The sequence below is a fragment of the Osmia lignaria genome, chromosome 8 (genome assembly GCF_051020975.1).
Source record: "Osmia lignaria lignaria isolate PbOS001 chromosome 8, iyOsmLign1, whole genome shotgun sequence".
Lineage (NCBI taxonomy): Eukaryota > Metazoa > Arthropoda > Insecta > Hymenoptera > Megachilidae > Osmia > Osmia lignaria.
In genome coordinates, this window is record NC_135039.1 from 10402299 (window position 1) to 10415619 (window position 13321).

At 36.6% G+C, this 13321-nt stretch overlaps 2 protein-coding genes and 1 long non-coding RNA gene across 7 annotated transcripts; 2 read left to right on the forward strand and 1 right to left on the reverse strand.

Moving 5' to 3' along the window:
• Positions 1 to 824: 824 nt before the first annotated feature.
• On the reverse strand, positions 825 to 12406 carry LOC117608791 (serine protease ea). Its single transcript, XM_076689799.1, has 11 exons — positions 12003 to 12406; positions 11877 to 11940; positions 11695 to 11808; positions 11416 to 11617; positions 11173 to 11353; positions 10995 to 11112; positions 10842 to 10926; positions 10674 to 10760; positions 3347 to 3464; positions 2684 to 3055; positions 825 to 2611 (listed from the first exon to the last, which is right to left on the reverse strand). The coding sequence occupies exons 1-11, from the start codon at positions 12124 to 12126 to the stop codon at positions 1899 to 1901; spliced, it is 2178 nt and encodes a 725-aa protein (XP_076545914.1). The 5' UTR covers positions 12127 to 12406; the 3' UTR covers positions 825 to 1898.
• LOC143305496 (uncharacterized) lies at positions 5948 to 7280 on the forward strand. 2 transcript variants are annotated; one of them, XR_013062499.1, is made up of 3 exons: positions 5948 to 6324; positions 6521 to 6771; positions 7106 to 7280. It is a non-coding gene; the product is annotated as an uncharacterized LOC143305496 (long non-coding RNA). The 2 variants fall into 2 exon arrangements; XR_013062498.1 differs by having other exon boundaries at positions 6521 to 7280.
• LOC117608792 (E3 ubiquitin-protein ligase MARCHF3-like) lies at positions 7492 to 10679 on the forward strand. Of its 4 annotated transcripts, none has more exons than XM_034334402.2 (6): positions 7492 to 7786; positions 7976 to 8132; positions 8205 to 8386; positions 8460 to 8586; positions 9069 to 9241; positions 9306 to 9736. In XM_034334402.2, the coding sequence occupies exons 2-6, from the start codon at positions 7989 to 7991 to the stop codon at positions 9388 to 9390; spliced, it is 711 nt and encodes a 236-aa protein (XP_034190293.1). In that variant the 5' UTR covers positions 7492 to 7786; positions 7976 to 7988; the 3' UTR covers positions 9391 to 9736. The 4 variants fall into 4 exon arrangements, with proteins under 4 accessions (XP_034190293.1, XP_034190294.1, XP_034190292.1 ...); XM_034334403.2 differs by lacking the exon at positions 9306 to 9736 and adding an exon at positions 10105 to 10270 and having other exon boundaries at positions 7493 to 7747; XM_034334401.2 differs by having other exon boundaries at positions 7495 to 7747.
• Positions 12407 to 13321: the final 915 nt, after the last annotated feature.

Sequence of the window (13321 nt, forward strand, 5' to 3'; positions counted from 1 at the left end):
TTTTCTATTATATATTATTGTTTTTGTTTGTTTCATTATTATATATTTTTCCTTTTTTAAATGTACTTCTATCAATATTGTAATATATGTTTAATATTTTCCGTAAGTTACGTTCTTGTCATTTATTCCCATATTCCTTATCCTGTGTACTGGTGATGTGTGTATATCGCAGTTCACCAGAGTCCATAACTGCGACGCGCAGGTTGGAAGATGGTGGGGGAACGCAACGATCTCTCTGCTAATCGCTTTTCACTTCGTTTGGGAGTATCGCCAATTAGGGCGAAGATGCGCACTGGAGAAGCGCGAAGAACGAAAACTGGTCTTTTCGCAGTTATGGACTCTGGTGAACTGCGGTATACATGGGTACATTGACGATTTCCCAACCTTTTTTATGTCATGCCACCCCTTAAGCGTTTCTAAAATTCTTATGTCCCCTATGTAACGTAAACATAATTTTTAATATTCAAAAATTGAATTGTTCACTGAAAAATCTTAAATGATAGGTATTAGGAAGAAATCGCTAGGAAATTGTTGAGGATACACAGTAAGTAAATTTTCAAAACATATAATGGAGAACCGAAATTCAGGTACGAAATAATTTTAATGAAAGATTTTTCTATACTATTTTAATTATTAGTAATTATGGACGTTTACCCAGCTCGAGTAGCGACTGAGAGTCGCCACACGGTTAACTTAAACTCTGGACGAGTCCATTTTCGAACTGCCCCCCTGTGGAGCGTGGGCCCCACGTTGGAAAACATTGCTTTAGAAGGATAAACTAACCTTAGGAATTCGGAGTACAATATCGGGACATATTATTTAAAAAAAAACTAACTTTAGACATTCGATTTGTAGAAATATTCTTCCCTTGATTATGTTATATTACAAAAAATGTATACATATATAATATTTGGCTGAAGGAGTTAGGTCATTCATACATTTCCTAGGTCATACGTGCAGTATCGTATTTTATACTTTGTCTGTAACGTACATAATATTCAGAGCTATCGTAACATCCGTGGATCATCATTTAGGCGCATGTGAAAAGTGACGTAGAATAGCATGTCGTTAGTTGGATGCGATAACTGTGGTGGCGCTTAAATCAATTTCTGTTCCTAATTTTCGATGAAACGTTGACTGTTTTACCGACGCGGAATTCGAAGTTCGGCCTCCACGCTAGCAGCCTAATCATCGATGAAACGTTGACTGTTCTACCGACGCGGAAGTTGTTTTGAAATGTTGCTCTTATAGGTCTGGTCATTCCTTTACAATTTGCGAAATAGTTTTTTAGTTCTACTGAAAAGTTTAGTTGTAACATACAACGTTTTTCCCGCCACCCATTTAAATATGATTACTTTGCCGATTATCATCTTAAAAAAATCTTTAAAAAATTGAGGATGATAGTATCAATAATATACAATTATAAAAAAAATATGAATGTAGGACAGCATCTCCTTCAATACAAAATTGCCATTTTTCAGCATTTTTTTGACGTTTTTGATTTTTCACGGCTTCAGTTCCCAATCTAAAAATCTGAAAAAATTCTGTAATATGTGCCTCACAAATAGAAATGTCTAATTTTTTTCACAATTTTCAAATGCCATGAAATAGGAGGAGTTGGCCAAAAACTACAGCTTTACCCGTAACCAACCCCCCCCCCAGATGAGATACAGGGCTGAAACTTGGCACAGACTGTTTTTTCATGATAAGCTACCGAATGATTCGTCGCAAGTCGAATTTGGTTCAGAGGCACTTTTAACCACCTTAACAGACTATACCCTAATTATTCGTTTTTTCAAGCATGATCGACTGTTCTTTCTTCATCAAGCTATTGTCCTACAACGTGAAATTGTTATTTTATGATGTTCGAAAGTAACGTTTATCTGAGTGTCACAGTATTAAGCTTCCAATTTACTGAGTATCCATGGAATAAAGTCAATCACTCTGGTGTAAACAACGGGCCAACCTGGGAAGCCACAAGGTGTTGGTCCGAAGGAGACAATACCGACGGCGGTCCATCGACCGGTACCATCACTTCCTTTTTCCACGCACATCAAAGGACCTCCAGAATCTCCTGTGCAGGAATCTTTGTCTATCACACCACCGGCACAAATCTGTCCGAATCCTAGCGTCACTCGTCTTGTGCTGTATGTCTGCTCGCATTGTTCCTTGCTGACGAGCGGCACAGAAACTTTTAACTTGATATTCGAGGAAAATCCATTCTCGGTTTTTCCCCAACCAGCAACAAACAGTTTATTACCGACAGCGTCGTTGGATGGTAAGCATATCGGTTTAATGTAATTCGTGAAAGGAATGTCGCGGTTTAACCTTAGAAGAGCAATATCGTATTTTTGATCACGACTCAGTGGTCTGTAATTTTCGTGAGCGATTTGTTTCTCGATGCCGACAGTGATAGCATCGTCAGCGCAAACCTTGCTATTCTCGTCATCCTTGATGCAGTCAGGATTGGTGATAGTGTCGTACTCGCCTAATCGGACTTTCGCCAAACTCCACGAGATTGGTATATTCTTGCCCCTCAGGCAATGAGCTGCCGTTAGTACGTAACGATGATTGATGAGGGCGCCACCGCAGGATGCTCTCTCTCCGTTTGCTGATAAATAAATTTTTATGTAGAGTATCGAACCTCGTTCAATAAATATATTATGTTTTAAAGAGTTCTTACGTGTACTGTATATCAGAAGCGCCATCCAAGGAAATTCATCGATATCCGTGCGTTCTCCACCGACGATTCTCTGAGACAGATCTCTGCCGCAATCGGAGGGTAATAAAGTATTATTGGACAGATCGAACTGCAAGTTAGCATCTTTCGCCCCATCGGCTCCGCCTGAAAGGTCGGGGTTTTCGTTTTGAATCGGGCAACAAACTCGGGGATCATTACCATCAAAACCACACTGTGATTGCCTTAAAAATTCTATAGCTTCTGGCTTAAGCGGAGAGGTTTGAAGGATGGTCAACAGCTGGGGACATTGCCGTAATCCAATGCACCAGCCAACCACACCGTGCGGTGATGTGCAATTCGATTGCCCTTCGTTTTCTAAAAGAGAAAATTAAATTTTAGGAATGTAAAAACTGATTGGATTCACTATGTGACCTTGAACCATGCAAATGTCGTAATATCGTTGTCTTCGTATGTTTTATTAGTTTTGAAACGCTAATCTTCGATTGTTAGATGTGTCATTGTCAACTTTTACACTCCGAGGCAAACATAATCGTTAAAAAAAGCGACGAAAAATACAAAACAAGGAAAACGAAATAAATTAGAGATCAAAATTGTTTGCATGCCTGTGCTTGAAAACAACATAGTATAATAATAAATTTTACTTACGTGCAAACACCAAACCAAGTACCAATACATGGTAGAAGGTACATAAGATAGATAATTTAATCATTTCTCGTGGGTTACCTAACGCTGCAAGTGATACTGAGCGTTGTGGAAGCAGAGAGTATCAGACGTCACTGAGATATTTCCCAAAGCGTTGGGAATTTGAATATCTTTATATTTAAACTTTTGGTGCCGCGCCGGCTTAATGTTGTAACCGATGCGCCTGAAAGCAGAGTGCCGATCGGCGGAGCCGTTGATGTAGTGACCGAAGCCAGGTTCAACTGATTCCCCTACCAGCCTTAACTTTATGTGGAATAGCTAATTAATCATTTTCATGATTTTTCGCATAATTTTCCTTCTACGTATCTTTTTTTTACGGGGTAATAACCTTTATACCTTTAAACAAATTTCAGTGTTTATACATTATTTTTCTGGAAATTACCAAGAGCATTTATTTTATGCTATCGCCAGGAGATATTATAGGGAATATTCTGTTACTTTTCCTCTCGAGATAAGATTCACTTTGAATATTCACTAAATATTCTTTATTTGAAGAAAAATGTTTCGGATAACTTCCATTGGTAGGTAAACATGCGCATTGATACCTCGTATTATGTCTCACGATTTCAAATAGTTCCGATTAATTTTTTATGATGCCTCGCATATTTAGAAACATTTTTGCATTAGTATAGATTAGATTATAGAATTTACATAATTCTTGATAAATTTTATACATATACAGGATGTTACCTGTAACGTTACTCATGATTTTTTACCCACTTGCAGCCATCTGACAAAAAAAGGTTTAAAACAAGAGTTGCAGGGTATGAAGTGCACAATAGATATCAGTAAAAAAAATTTCGAAAACAATTTGTTTTCATGGTGAAATTTGTTTTACAAATAGGACCATATATTTTTTTGTTTACCATATTTAGAGGACATCGAGACGAATTCAAAACACATATTACATGATATTTTTACTAACATATTACATACGTGATTTACTGACAGGGCCGGCGTTAGGGTGGGGCGCGGTCGGACAATCGCCCAGGGCGCTAGATCTGTAGGGGGCGCCGCAGCCCGGTGTCCCTAATATTTATTCATTTATATCCGTTTAGATTAGTAAAGCTGCTATGTAGTTTAACAATTTTTACAATCTAACTACAGATTCATCGTTTTATATTATTACCTTGTCTTTTTTTCTTAAAAAATTTCAGCCCCTGAATGGGTGCCACGATAATCTTGCCCAGGGCGCCAATATTGCTAAAGCCGGCACTGTTTATAGAAGTGTAAATGTGAAATATTTAGCTTTTCGTCGTATTTGACTTTGACAGTGTAAACATTATTTGACCCCGAAGAGATTACTGAATGTAAACACACGACTGGAACATTGTTCGATATCCATTCCGCCTTCTGCGACGCAATATTCTGCTCTTTTACAGAAGTTTGAATGCGTTGCTGCAGTTAGACTTGCTGGATCTACAGCGATTGATATACAACGGACTGTAAATATCCCCATAAAAAAAAGTCAAGTGGAGATAAGTCCGGGGAACGAGCTGGCCACCGTTATTTGACCGTTAGATGACCTCTAAATATAATAGACAAAAAAAATATATGGTCCTATTTGTTAAACCTAAGGTGACCTCGACTTCGCCATGAAAACAGTTTTCGAAATTTTTGTTACTGATATCTATTGCGCACTTCATACCCTGCAACTCTTGTTCTAAACTTTTTTTTGTCAGATGGCTGCAAGTAGGTGAAAAATCGTGAGTAACGTTACAGGTAACACCCTTATATGTTTAAGATATTCTATTAACTTTTTTTGAAAAATATGAACGGTCAAGAGTGGTTACTAATATAGTTCTCGAGGTATAAATGGGGTTATTTAGTCGTATACGAGGTCTGCTGGTATGTATTGCTTTGAGACCGGCGGTATAGACAACCGACCATAATAGCGAAGTGCACAGTTCGCCTACCTGAAACGGGGGTACACCGCATTCTTTTCCAGCTCATTATGACGCCAATTTTCAATTCTTTATCCTTCTGAAGGGCCCATTTTGAAGGGAACTTCAGAGATTATGACGATATTATTTTTTCAAAAATTAAATCACTCTTGCCCCTTATCGAAAAAAACGCAAAAAAAGAATTTCTTTATTTTTTTCGACACTATAAAGTTAATTATCGAGGTTGAAAAAATTATTTTGTAATGGCCCAATCCTTTCTGAATAAAACAAAAAAAAATCTAGCTCAATCGGACAAACAGTTCCCGAGATAAAAATTCGTAAGTGAAGCCCGTTTTCTTCAAAATGGGTAAAAATTGCAAACTTCAAAGGTCTGTAATTTCTAAACAAATTCGAAATCGGCAAAATGATGACTTAAACCCCCCCTAATTTCACATGGACTGCAACATATTTCATTTAGAACAAAATCGTCGATGGTGACGTCAATAAGTGATCGATTTGGCATGGAATGACTCTTTATGACATATCCAAAAATCATCGAAATCGAAAAGAACGTATGTGTTTGTTCTGCAGTTTCACCCAAAAAAAAGAATAATAATAGCAACAAAAAATAGTGATAGTACATCTCGCGACACATGGGTTATAAATCGCTATCGTAGTCGATAGAACGATACGTGAAAAAAAATTCAGGCGTCGGAGTTCATCGCCTCTTCTAGGCTCTAACGTCCCATATTCACATATCCGAGCTGCAAATGGGTGCGCGGTCGAGCGCAGAAAACGAACGAACTGCGCCCTACAGAAGAAACGAGGAACTAAATTTGTGGTCTGTTTTACCTTTTTGACATCTTCCGCGAGTGAACAATCAACGAAATCGTAGTTCTCAAATTACTTCTACCTAGAGGCTTGTACATCATCCCTTGGGTACTTGTTTTGTTCTATCCGACCCAAAGAATGTTGGTCTGGTACCCATTTGGACATACGATTCGCAGAAATGTTTATATTACGAATAAATTAATGCAGGTGAGTCCGATCCGCCATTTTCCTGACCGTTGACACAGATAAATTTCAATATTTTATAACTTTTTGACGATTTGGATAATATAAGGACCAGACTAACATTCTTTAGGTCCTCCTGAACACGTCCCTCAAATTTTTTTGCGATTCTGTTTAGTAATGACGACGTAATTTGAGAACTCATTTCTAGGGATTTTTCTAGGGACTGTCGGTAAAGTTGCTTGAATTGGATGAGTGTAGCATGGCGACAGTGATACCACAGCCGACTAGCCGTGCTGAAGTAAAAATGGCAACACCGCGGGAGTCCGGTCTGAATATATCAACACCTACCCTACTCTATCTGCCTCCCGGACTCCCAGACTCTCAGCCAATCAACGTCGTCAGACTCCCGACTACTCTCTGAACTTCACATAACCTCTTTGGTTTCGTTTCAATAATTTCGCTTGTTTCAAGGTTTTTATTAACTTATATACACGTTTATCAATTCTTAAATGTTTCAATTTGATCCAAAGATGGTTTCATTTTGCTTCATACCTAAATTTTCTTGAAACCACTGTAAATATTTCAAATATCATGCTTCACAACACCAAACTATTTCGAGAGTACACAAAATATATATCACATTTATAACAATTTTATACTGCCTCATCACTTCTATTTGCCATAGTTGCAACGTTTATATATTGTTTATACATAATTAACACAAAATAGTGTATATTACTACAGCTTTTAATTAAAAAAGACGTTAATTACAATTCCGAGCACAGGACTCTGTTTTTGAAAACAGGACTTCCGATTGTCACATGAGCGGTGTTGCCACGTTGTACAGCATGGCTAGTGCCCACGAGGTGAGCGAGGCCAGGATTCCAGCCGACATCGAACGAGGATCTTCACCGTCAAGAGCAGATCGATTCCGAGCTTCAAACCGCTCAAATATAATTTTCCAAAATCATTTCAAAATAAAGCAGTTAGAACTTTTACCAAAAATGCTGAGGTGTTTGATTTATTTTGCGCGCCACGAGCAGGGTGCCTCATCGCTCCACTGGCACCTTACTCACGACCCAAAAATCCCTGAAATTCCCTAGACCGCAAGGAGGACACGCAACTAAAATTCTTCATTTATGCGTCGAAAGAGAATAAATCAATTGCATATGTACAGTTTGTCTTTCGATTATTAAAATAATAATAAATTGATTAAATAAGGAACAGAAGAGCACAATCGTTTATTTTTAGAAAAAGAAATTTACTAAATTGTCGGTGAAAATACAATGTAATGCTTTTCGTAGAATGGTAGCATTTTGAAGTTACTATAGAATCGATAAAGAAGTACATACAGAATGGAAGCCAGTCATAAACAGCTTATTTATCTTCTTAATAATCGTTCGTCTCGATTATTTGTAAGAGACAAAAAACTAATTTAAAAGTTCGAGTAGGTATCGTCAAAAGCAGTATCAATTTAAACTTGATGGTAGTATCAGTCATATATCCTCTTTTTCTTGCAAGAATAACGCTGTTTAATTATCTACTGTTTTTGAAGAGTTAACCTTGTATAGCATCATTTCTTACCATAGAAAGATACCAAACATAATTCCATTTTCAAATTCTATTAGAACAGAATAACTGTTTTGTTATATAGTTATTAGAATTTTGTTTCTAGTTGCAGATGATCAATGTTGGAAGGATGGTATTGTCGTTCAATTGCAAACAACAATGCAGATGCAGAAGACGATGATGACGATAGCCCAGAGGAGGAAGTGCCTAATTATAAGGATCAGTATCGAAATCTTAAAAGAAAGTTGAAATTTCTAATTTATGTACGTACATTGCTCCTATGTATTTTGCGTTATCTCAATTATCTTTATCTAATTATTTAATAATCCATTTAGGAAAATGAATGTTTTCAAGAAGCTTTACGGTCTACACAAAGGAAATTACTTAAAGTAAATAGGGATAAAAGTTTTTTATTAGATCGATTACTGCAATATGAAAAGGTAGACGCATCGTTTAGTGAAAGTGATGAAACAGAATCATCCGATGAAGAAGTTACGCGTCTAGATACTTCTAAAAGGTAAACATTACAGAATGACGTATTTGGTTTCTTTAAATGGCCTTTTATTATTGTCTTTCGTTATTGTTTTTAGAAAAAAAATAGAGATGAGCATTAGTAATCACACTCCACATCACATGCCGACCGTGGCGAAACCGCTAAATACAAGTAAAAAGAAAAAATCCGCTCCAAAAGTGACGAAGTCAAACAATATACCTATAGTAAGTTATTCTCTACAGAATGTTAAAAAATTCCCTAAAGACCTCTACATCGTTGGATAGACCACCAAAAATCAAAACGAAAAGTTTTGTAGCATTTTTCGATGGGATCAGTAGTTTAGCCACATTTCGTTGTTGAAAATTGACCAATCAGCGCCCAGTTTGAGTGGCAAGACGCGCGCAGTAGGAGACTACACGGAGGCGGAGTCTCCGTTTGCTTGCTCCGCCTCTGCCGTCGCATCACGACTCCCGGCGTGGCTCGGCAGCGGCAGAGGAGGCGTGTCTTGCCACTCGAGCTGTGCGCTGATTGGTCAATTTTCAACAACGAAATGCGGCTAAACTACTGATCCTATCGAAAAATGCTACAGAACTTTTCGCTTCGATTTTCCGTGATCTATCCAACGGTGTAGAGCTCTTCGGGTAATTTTACAATACCCTGTATACTTACTAGAAATGGTTATTTTATGAACGTTTCATATTTTTAGGTACAATCAGCCAATAATGTAGTACCGATGCCTTTAATGTCGGATGGTCATATGACACCGGAAGAGGTCGAAAGACATTTAGAGTCGCGTCAAACTTATTTGGAATTAGTACCGGAAAAGGCACCGCCTACGGTTCCGACGGAAATGTTCAGTAACGATCCGTCGTTGGATAGGTAATTAATTTGATTATTCATCACCGAAACTTTGTTTAAATTAACACCTAGTGTATATTTGTAGCGAATCAAATGAAATTGGAGAATTAGAAACTTCGCCGAGTAATATGGGCGAGGATTGTCTCAGCGTGGATATGATGGCTGAGTGACAAAACGTTTGTTTATAGTTTAGCGATTAATTAAAAACTGCACATAATTATGTATCGCATTAATATTATCATATTTGGCTAACTTAACTGTAATAATCGTGACATAATACAAATTTTTATACGTGTAATAGTACATTCGTGAATGTCTTCATGATTATCGGTGCCGTGGTCGATAGATTTCGTTGGGCGGTATAGGGGAGCGCAAAATTCCCTAGATCACGCCGTCCTCGATGATAAGGGATGCTAAGGTGTTCTTCTATTCGTTATCCTTTTCTATCAAAAGAAAAAAAAAGAAGAACACTGTTGTGCTTCGTAATGAACTTCATTTCGCTTGTCTTTTTTTTTTCTTCAATGAATTACAAATATTTCAGGTTAAATAGTTAAAATGGGTCCCCACAATAGACACTCACAATGACTAATGAAAAAAGTTCGGTGGAATGTGTTTTAGAAAAAATTCTAACAAAAATTGAATTAGAATGTAGAGAAGAGAAAAGAGTGATTAAACACGCGATCAAACGAAAAATCGACGATATTTTGGTAATCAATAAAAGGCGTAAATTAACTCTAAACGAAGAGATACAATGCCGTATTTGCTATGATTCGACTCAACAATTGCCCATTATATACCCTTGTAAATGCAAGGTTTGATTATTATTATTCTGTTCGTTTAATTATCGCAAGGTTCTTAAGTGAAATAAAATAAATTTGTTTAAGGGAACCATGGGTGCGATCCACTTAAAATGTTTAGAACACTGGCTCGAGGAAAGTAATAGAAATAGCTGTGAATTATGCGGACATCAGTACGAAGTGAGACGTACACCGCGTTATCACGTTCTGTATTCAATTATAATATGGATGTGTCTTAATCAGCAACAACATCAATTATACGTTCGCAGTTTAAAGGCCGACTTAATTCGTGGCATTATAATTACACCTATGGCAATCGGATGCTCGTACATTTGTATTGTCGCAGCTGATTTTTATGCAAATAACAATTACGACAATCTTCCACCAGCACGATGGACTACTTATTTATTATTAATAATGATGTCCTTATTACTGTTTTCATATTTTATATGGATGTACATGGTGATCGAGTATCACCAAAAGGTCTGGTTCTATTGGTGGCAAAAGACAAGTACAGTAACAATTATATTGAATCCAGAAAATATAACTTCAATAAACTACAAATCTAATGTATCACAAGTTTAAATATTACTGAACACTTTTTCTTAACGTGGAATACTTATTATCTTAACCGATGTATACAATTATTAGGAAGCTCTTCTTTTGATGGAAATTTTCCCTCTGCTCAGCTGGGATATGTATATTCGTACTTTACTTCCGTCCGATACTTTTTTCACCCAGATCTATACAGAGATAAGAGAAATTATAAAAATAAAAAGAATCAAAGAGCAAGCAGTTCCATAAATTAACGATAGTTTTCTTACAGCCTCGGTTCCGATTGCCGAAATATTTGCGGCAAATCGAGTTAAGTCCTTTCCTTCTACGTACACCGGTTGTCCACGATGAAACCTACAATTAATTAATTTATAGTTCAAGCTCTTACGAATGAAATACAGAGATATAATATTCAGAATTACCATCGTCTTTCGTGCAATAGTTTGCCATCCTCTATCCTGGTTTCTATCATAGCCGTATCGGAGGTCGGAGGGATATGTTGAGAGGGCATATTTACAGTATTATAATGCGGTAGCACTGCTGAAAACAATTGGTTAGCATTAATGATATGCACGTTACCGAGAAATTTTTAATAAGTACCTGGTTTTCGAACAGCAGTCAGTACTTTACCGCGGCTGATAGCTTTCAAGTCACTTTCTATTTCTTTTTCATCTAACAGATAATTTAATTGTGCCGGTGGTGGCTTCCTTCGTTTCTCTATTTTTTCGGGTACAGGATCATTTGGACGCCTTCGTAATTTTCTTGTCATTACAGGCTTTACCTGAGTAACAAAGAAATAAATAAATACAGGGTTGAATAAATACTTGACTAATAAATTTATACCTCCATCGAATCACCAGTAAGTTCCAATGTGTGCCTATCGGATTCTATCATCTTCCTCTTCTCTTCCATGCTGGTTAATAAGTTTTCTTTCAAATCTATTTTCTTCTCTTCAAATTCCTTAACGGCAGTTTTCTTCTCCAATATGTAATCTCTTTCTACCCATTCTGTCAAATAATCACGGTAAATTATATTCAGCCGTAATCTGTAACAAAGTATTTCCTTGAAAAATCAGATACAGCGATTGTATATAAAGAAATCTTGCATTTGATGAATATAAACCTCTCTTTGTATTGAGCTTCTAAACGTTTCAGTTTGCGATTATATTCGGGGTGAGTACCATCCTTTAACTGTTGCAATTGTTTCTTCAAACTGGCTAATTTGTCCTGATAGACTCTGAAAAATTTTGTTACTTTAAGTGTAAATGAAAACTTCAAGGCGATGCTCTAAGTTTATTTACTTACTGCTCCTTTATCTCTGTATATTCTTCTGATTTACCAAGATCCGTCTCACTAGCCTCTTCTGTGTCTGCAAGTTCATACAAATTGAAAACATATGAAATGCAATGTAATAATACTTTATGTTAATACCTTCATCGCTTTCATCTTGCTCTTCAGCATCTCGATCATCCTCCAAGTACTCATCGTTGTCCTCATCGATATCATAATCATCTTGACCATACATAGTCGAAAACGGTGAATCTTGATACGACATTTTACACCACAATAATCATAATTATCTTTTTTATAGTGTAAAACCTTTTTAAGTCACCTCAATAACTATTCTCAATAAAGGTTAACACTAACCACTGCAACACCTCTTAAGCCTGACTTTTGGAATGTGCGACAGTCATACTGATACTGACTGATACTAACAATAAAATAATTACAAACAGACGATTATATTTAAAAAATTCATACATGTATGCGTATAATAAGTTTGTATAAACAATTGATCAACCTTCAAACATCCCATAAAAATGTTATCATGGGGGCAGCACTGTAGCTTAGCAATTCTCTCTGTTTACAATTATTCTCACATGTTTCGATCAAAATGCGCCTAAAGTATGTCCTATAATTAACCCTGCTGACCTCGGCTTTTTAATACTGTTTAATAACAGTTTTACCGCTCCCCAGTTAAATAATTATATTTTAAAAAGACCGCCATAAATTAAATATTTTTAAAATTCGATTCTCGCGCCATCTATACAAAAACGCGTTGAAATTAATCGATAAGTAGTTTTAGAGGTTACCTTACAGATGGCGCTAGCATTCCCTTGTTTGTGGCGGCCGGCGTCGAAGTTGGTAATGAAGAAATTCTCAACGCCGTCTTTATCAAACATTTTCGTTAATCATTTATTTTCATGGACAAAGTTCAAATAACTTTTCTGTACGTTCCTTCAATATTCATTAAACTGCAAAGACATGTTAACATTTTCTAAATTCCAATTCCAATAAAGTTCTGGAAACTCAGTCGGTAAGTTGTTGAGTAGTTTCAGCCATTTTGTATAGATGGCGCAAGGATCGAATTTTAAAAAATATTTAATTTATGGCGGTCTTTTCAAAATGTAATTTTGCCAAACAATTATTTTAATAATTTTTTGATCTAATTGTGATTGATTTTTAAATAATGGAATCAAAATGAATATACAACGCAAATATAACCATGGGGAAAGAAGTAATAAGACATGACGTCTGTCGGTTAGTTTATTGCGACTTTCTTATTCTCACATCGGATTATGTCGCGTGGAAGAAATTTACTTTTTTCTATCGCTGTTCTTACGTCTAACAAAATGACGGAATTTTGCGGGAAATAACGCAATTGAACGAAACGTCATCCGTTAGAGACGATCGATGAATCGAAAACCTCTGGACGGTGATGGCGATGACGATGGCGACGCGGTGAGAGT

Coding starts and splice junctions, on each gene's coding strand:
- LOC117608791 (XM_076689799.1), bottom strand. CDS start 12,126: ATGTCGTATCAAGATTCACCGTTTTCGACTATGTATGGTCAAGATGAT. Junction 11,941..12,002: donor GCAAGATGAAAGCGATGAAG/GTATTAACATAA, acceptor ATGAACTTGCAG/ACACAGAAGAGGCTAGTGAG. Junction 11,618..11,694: donor GAAGCTCAATACAAAGAGAG/GTTTATATTCAT, acceptor ACTTTGTTACAG/ATTACGGCTGAATATAATTT.
- LOC117608792 (XM_034334399.2), top strand. CDS start 9,802: ATGACTAATGAAAAAAGTTCGGTGGAATGTGTTTTAGAAAAAATTCTA. Junction 10,033..10,104: donor TATACCCTTGTAAATGCAAG/GTTTGATTATTA, acceptor AATTTGTTTAAG/GGAACCATGGGTGCGATCCA.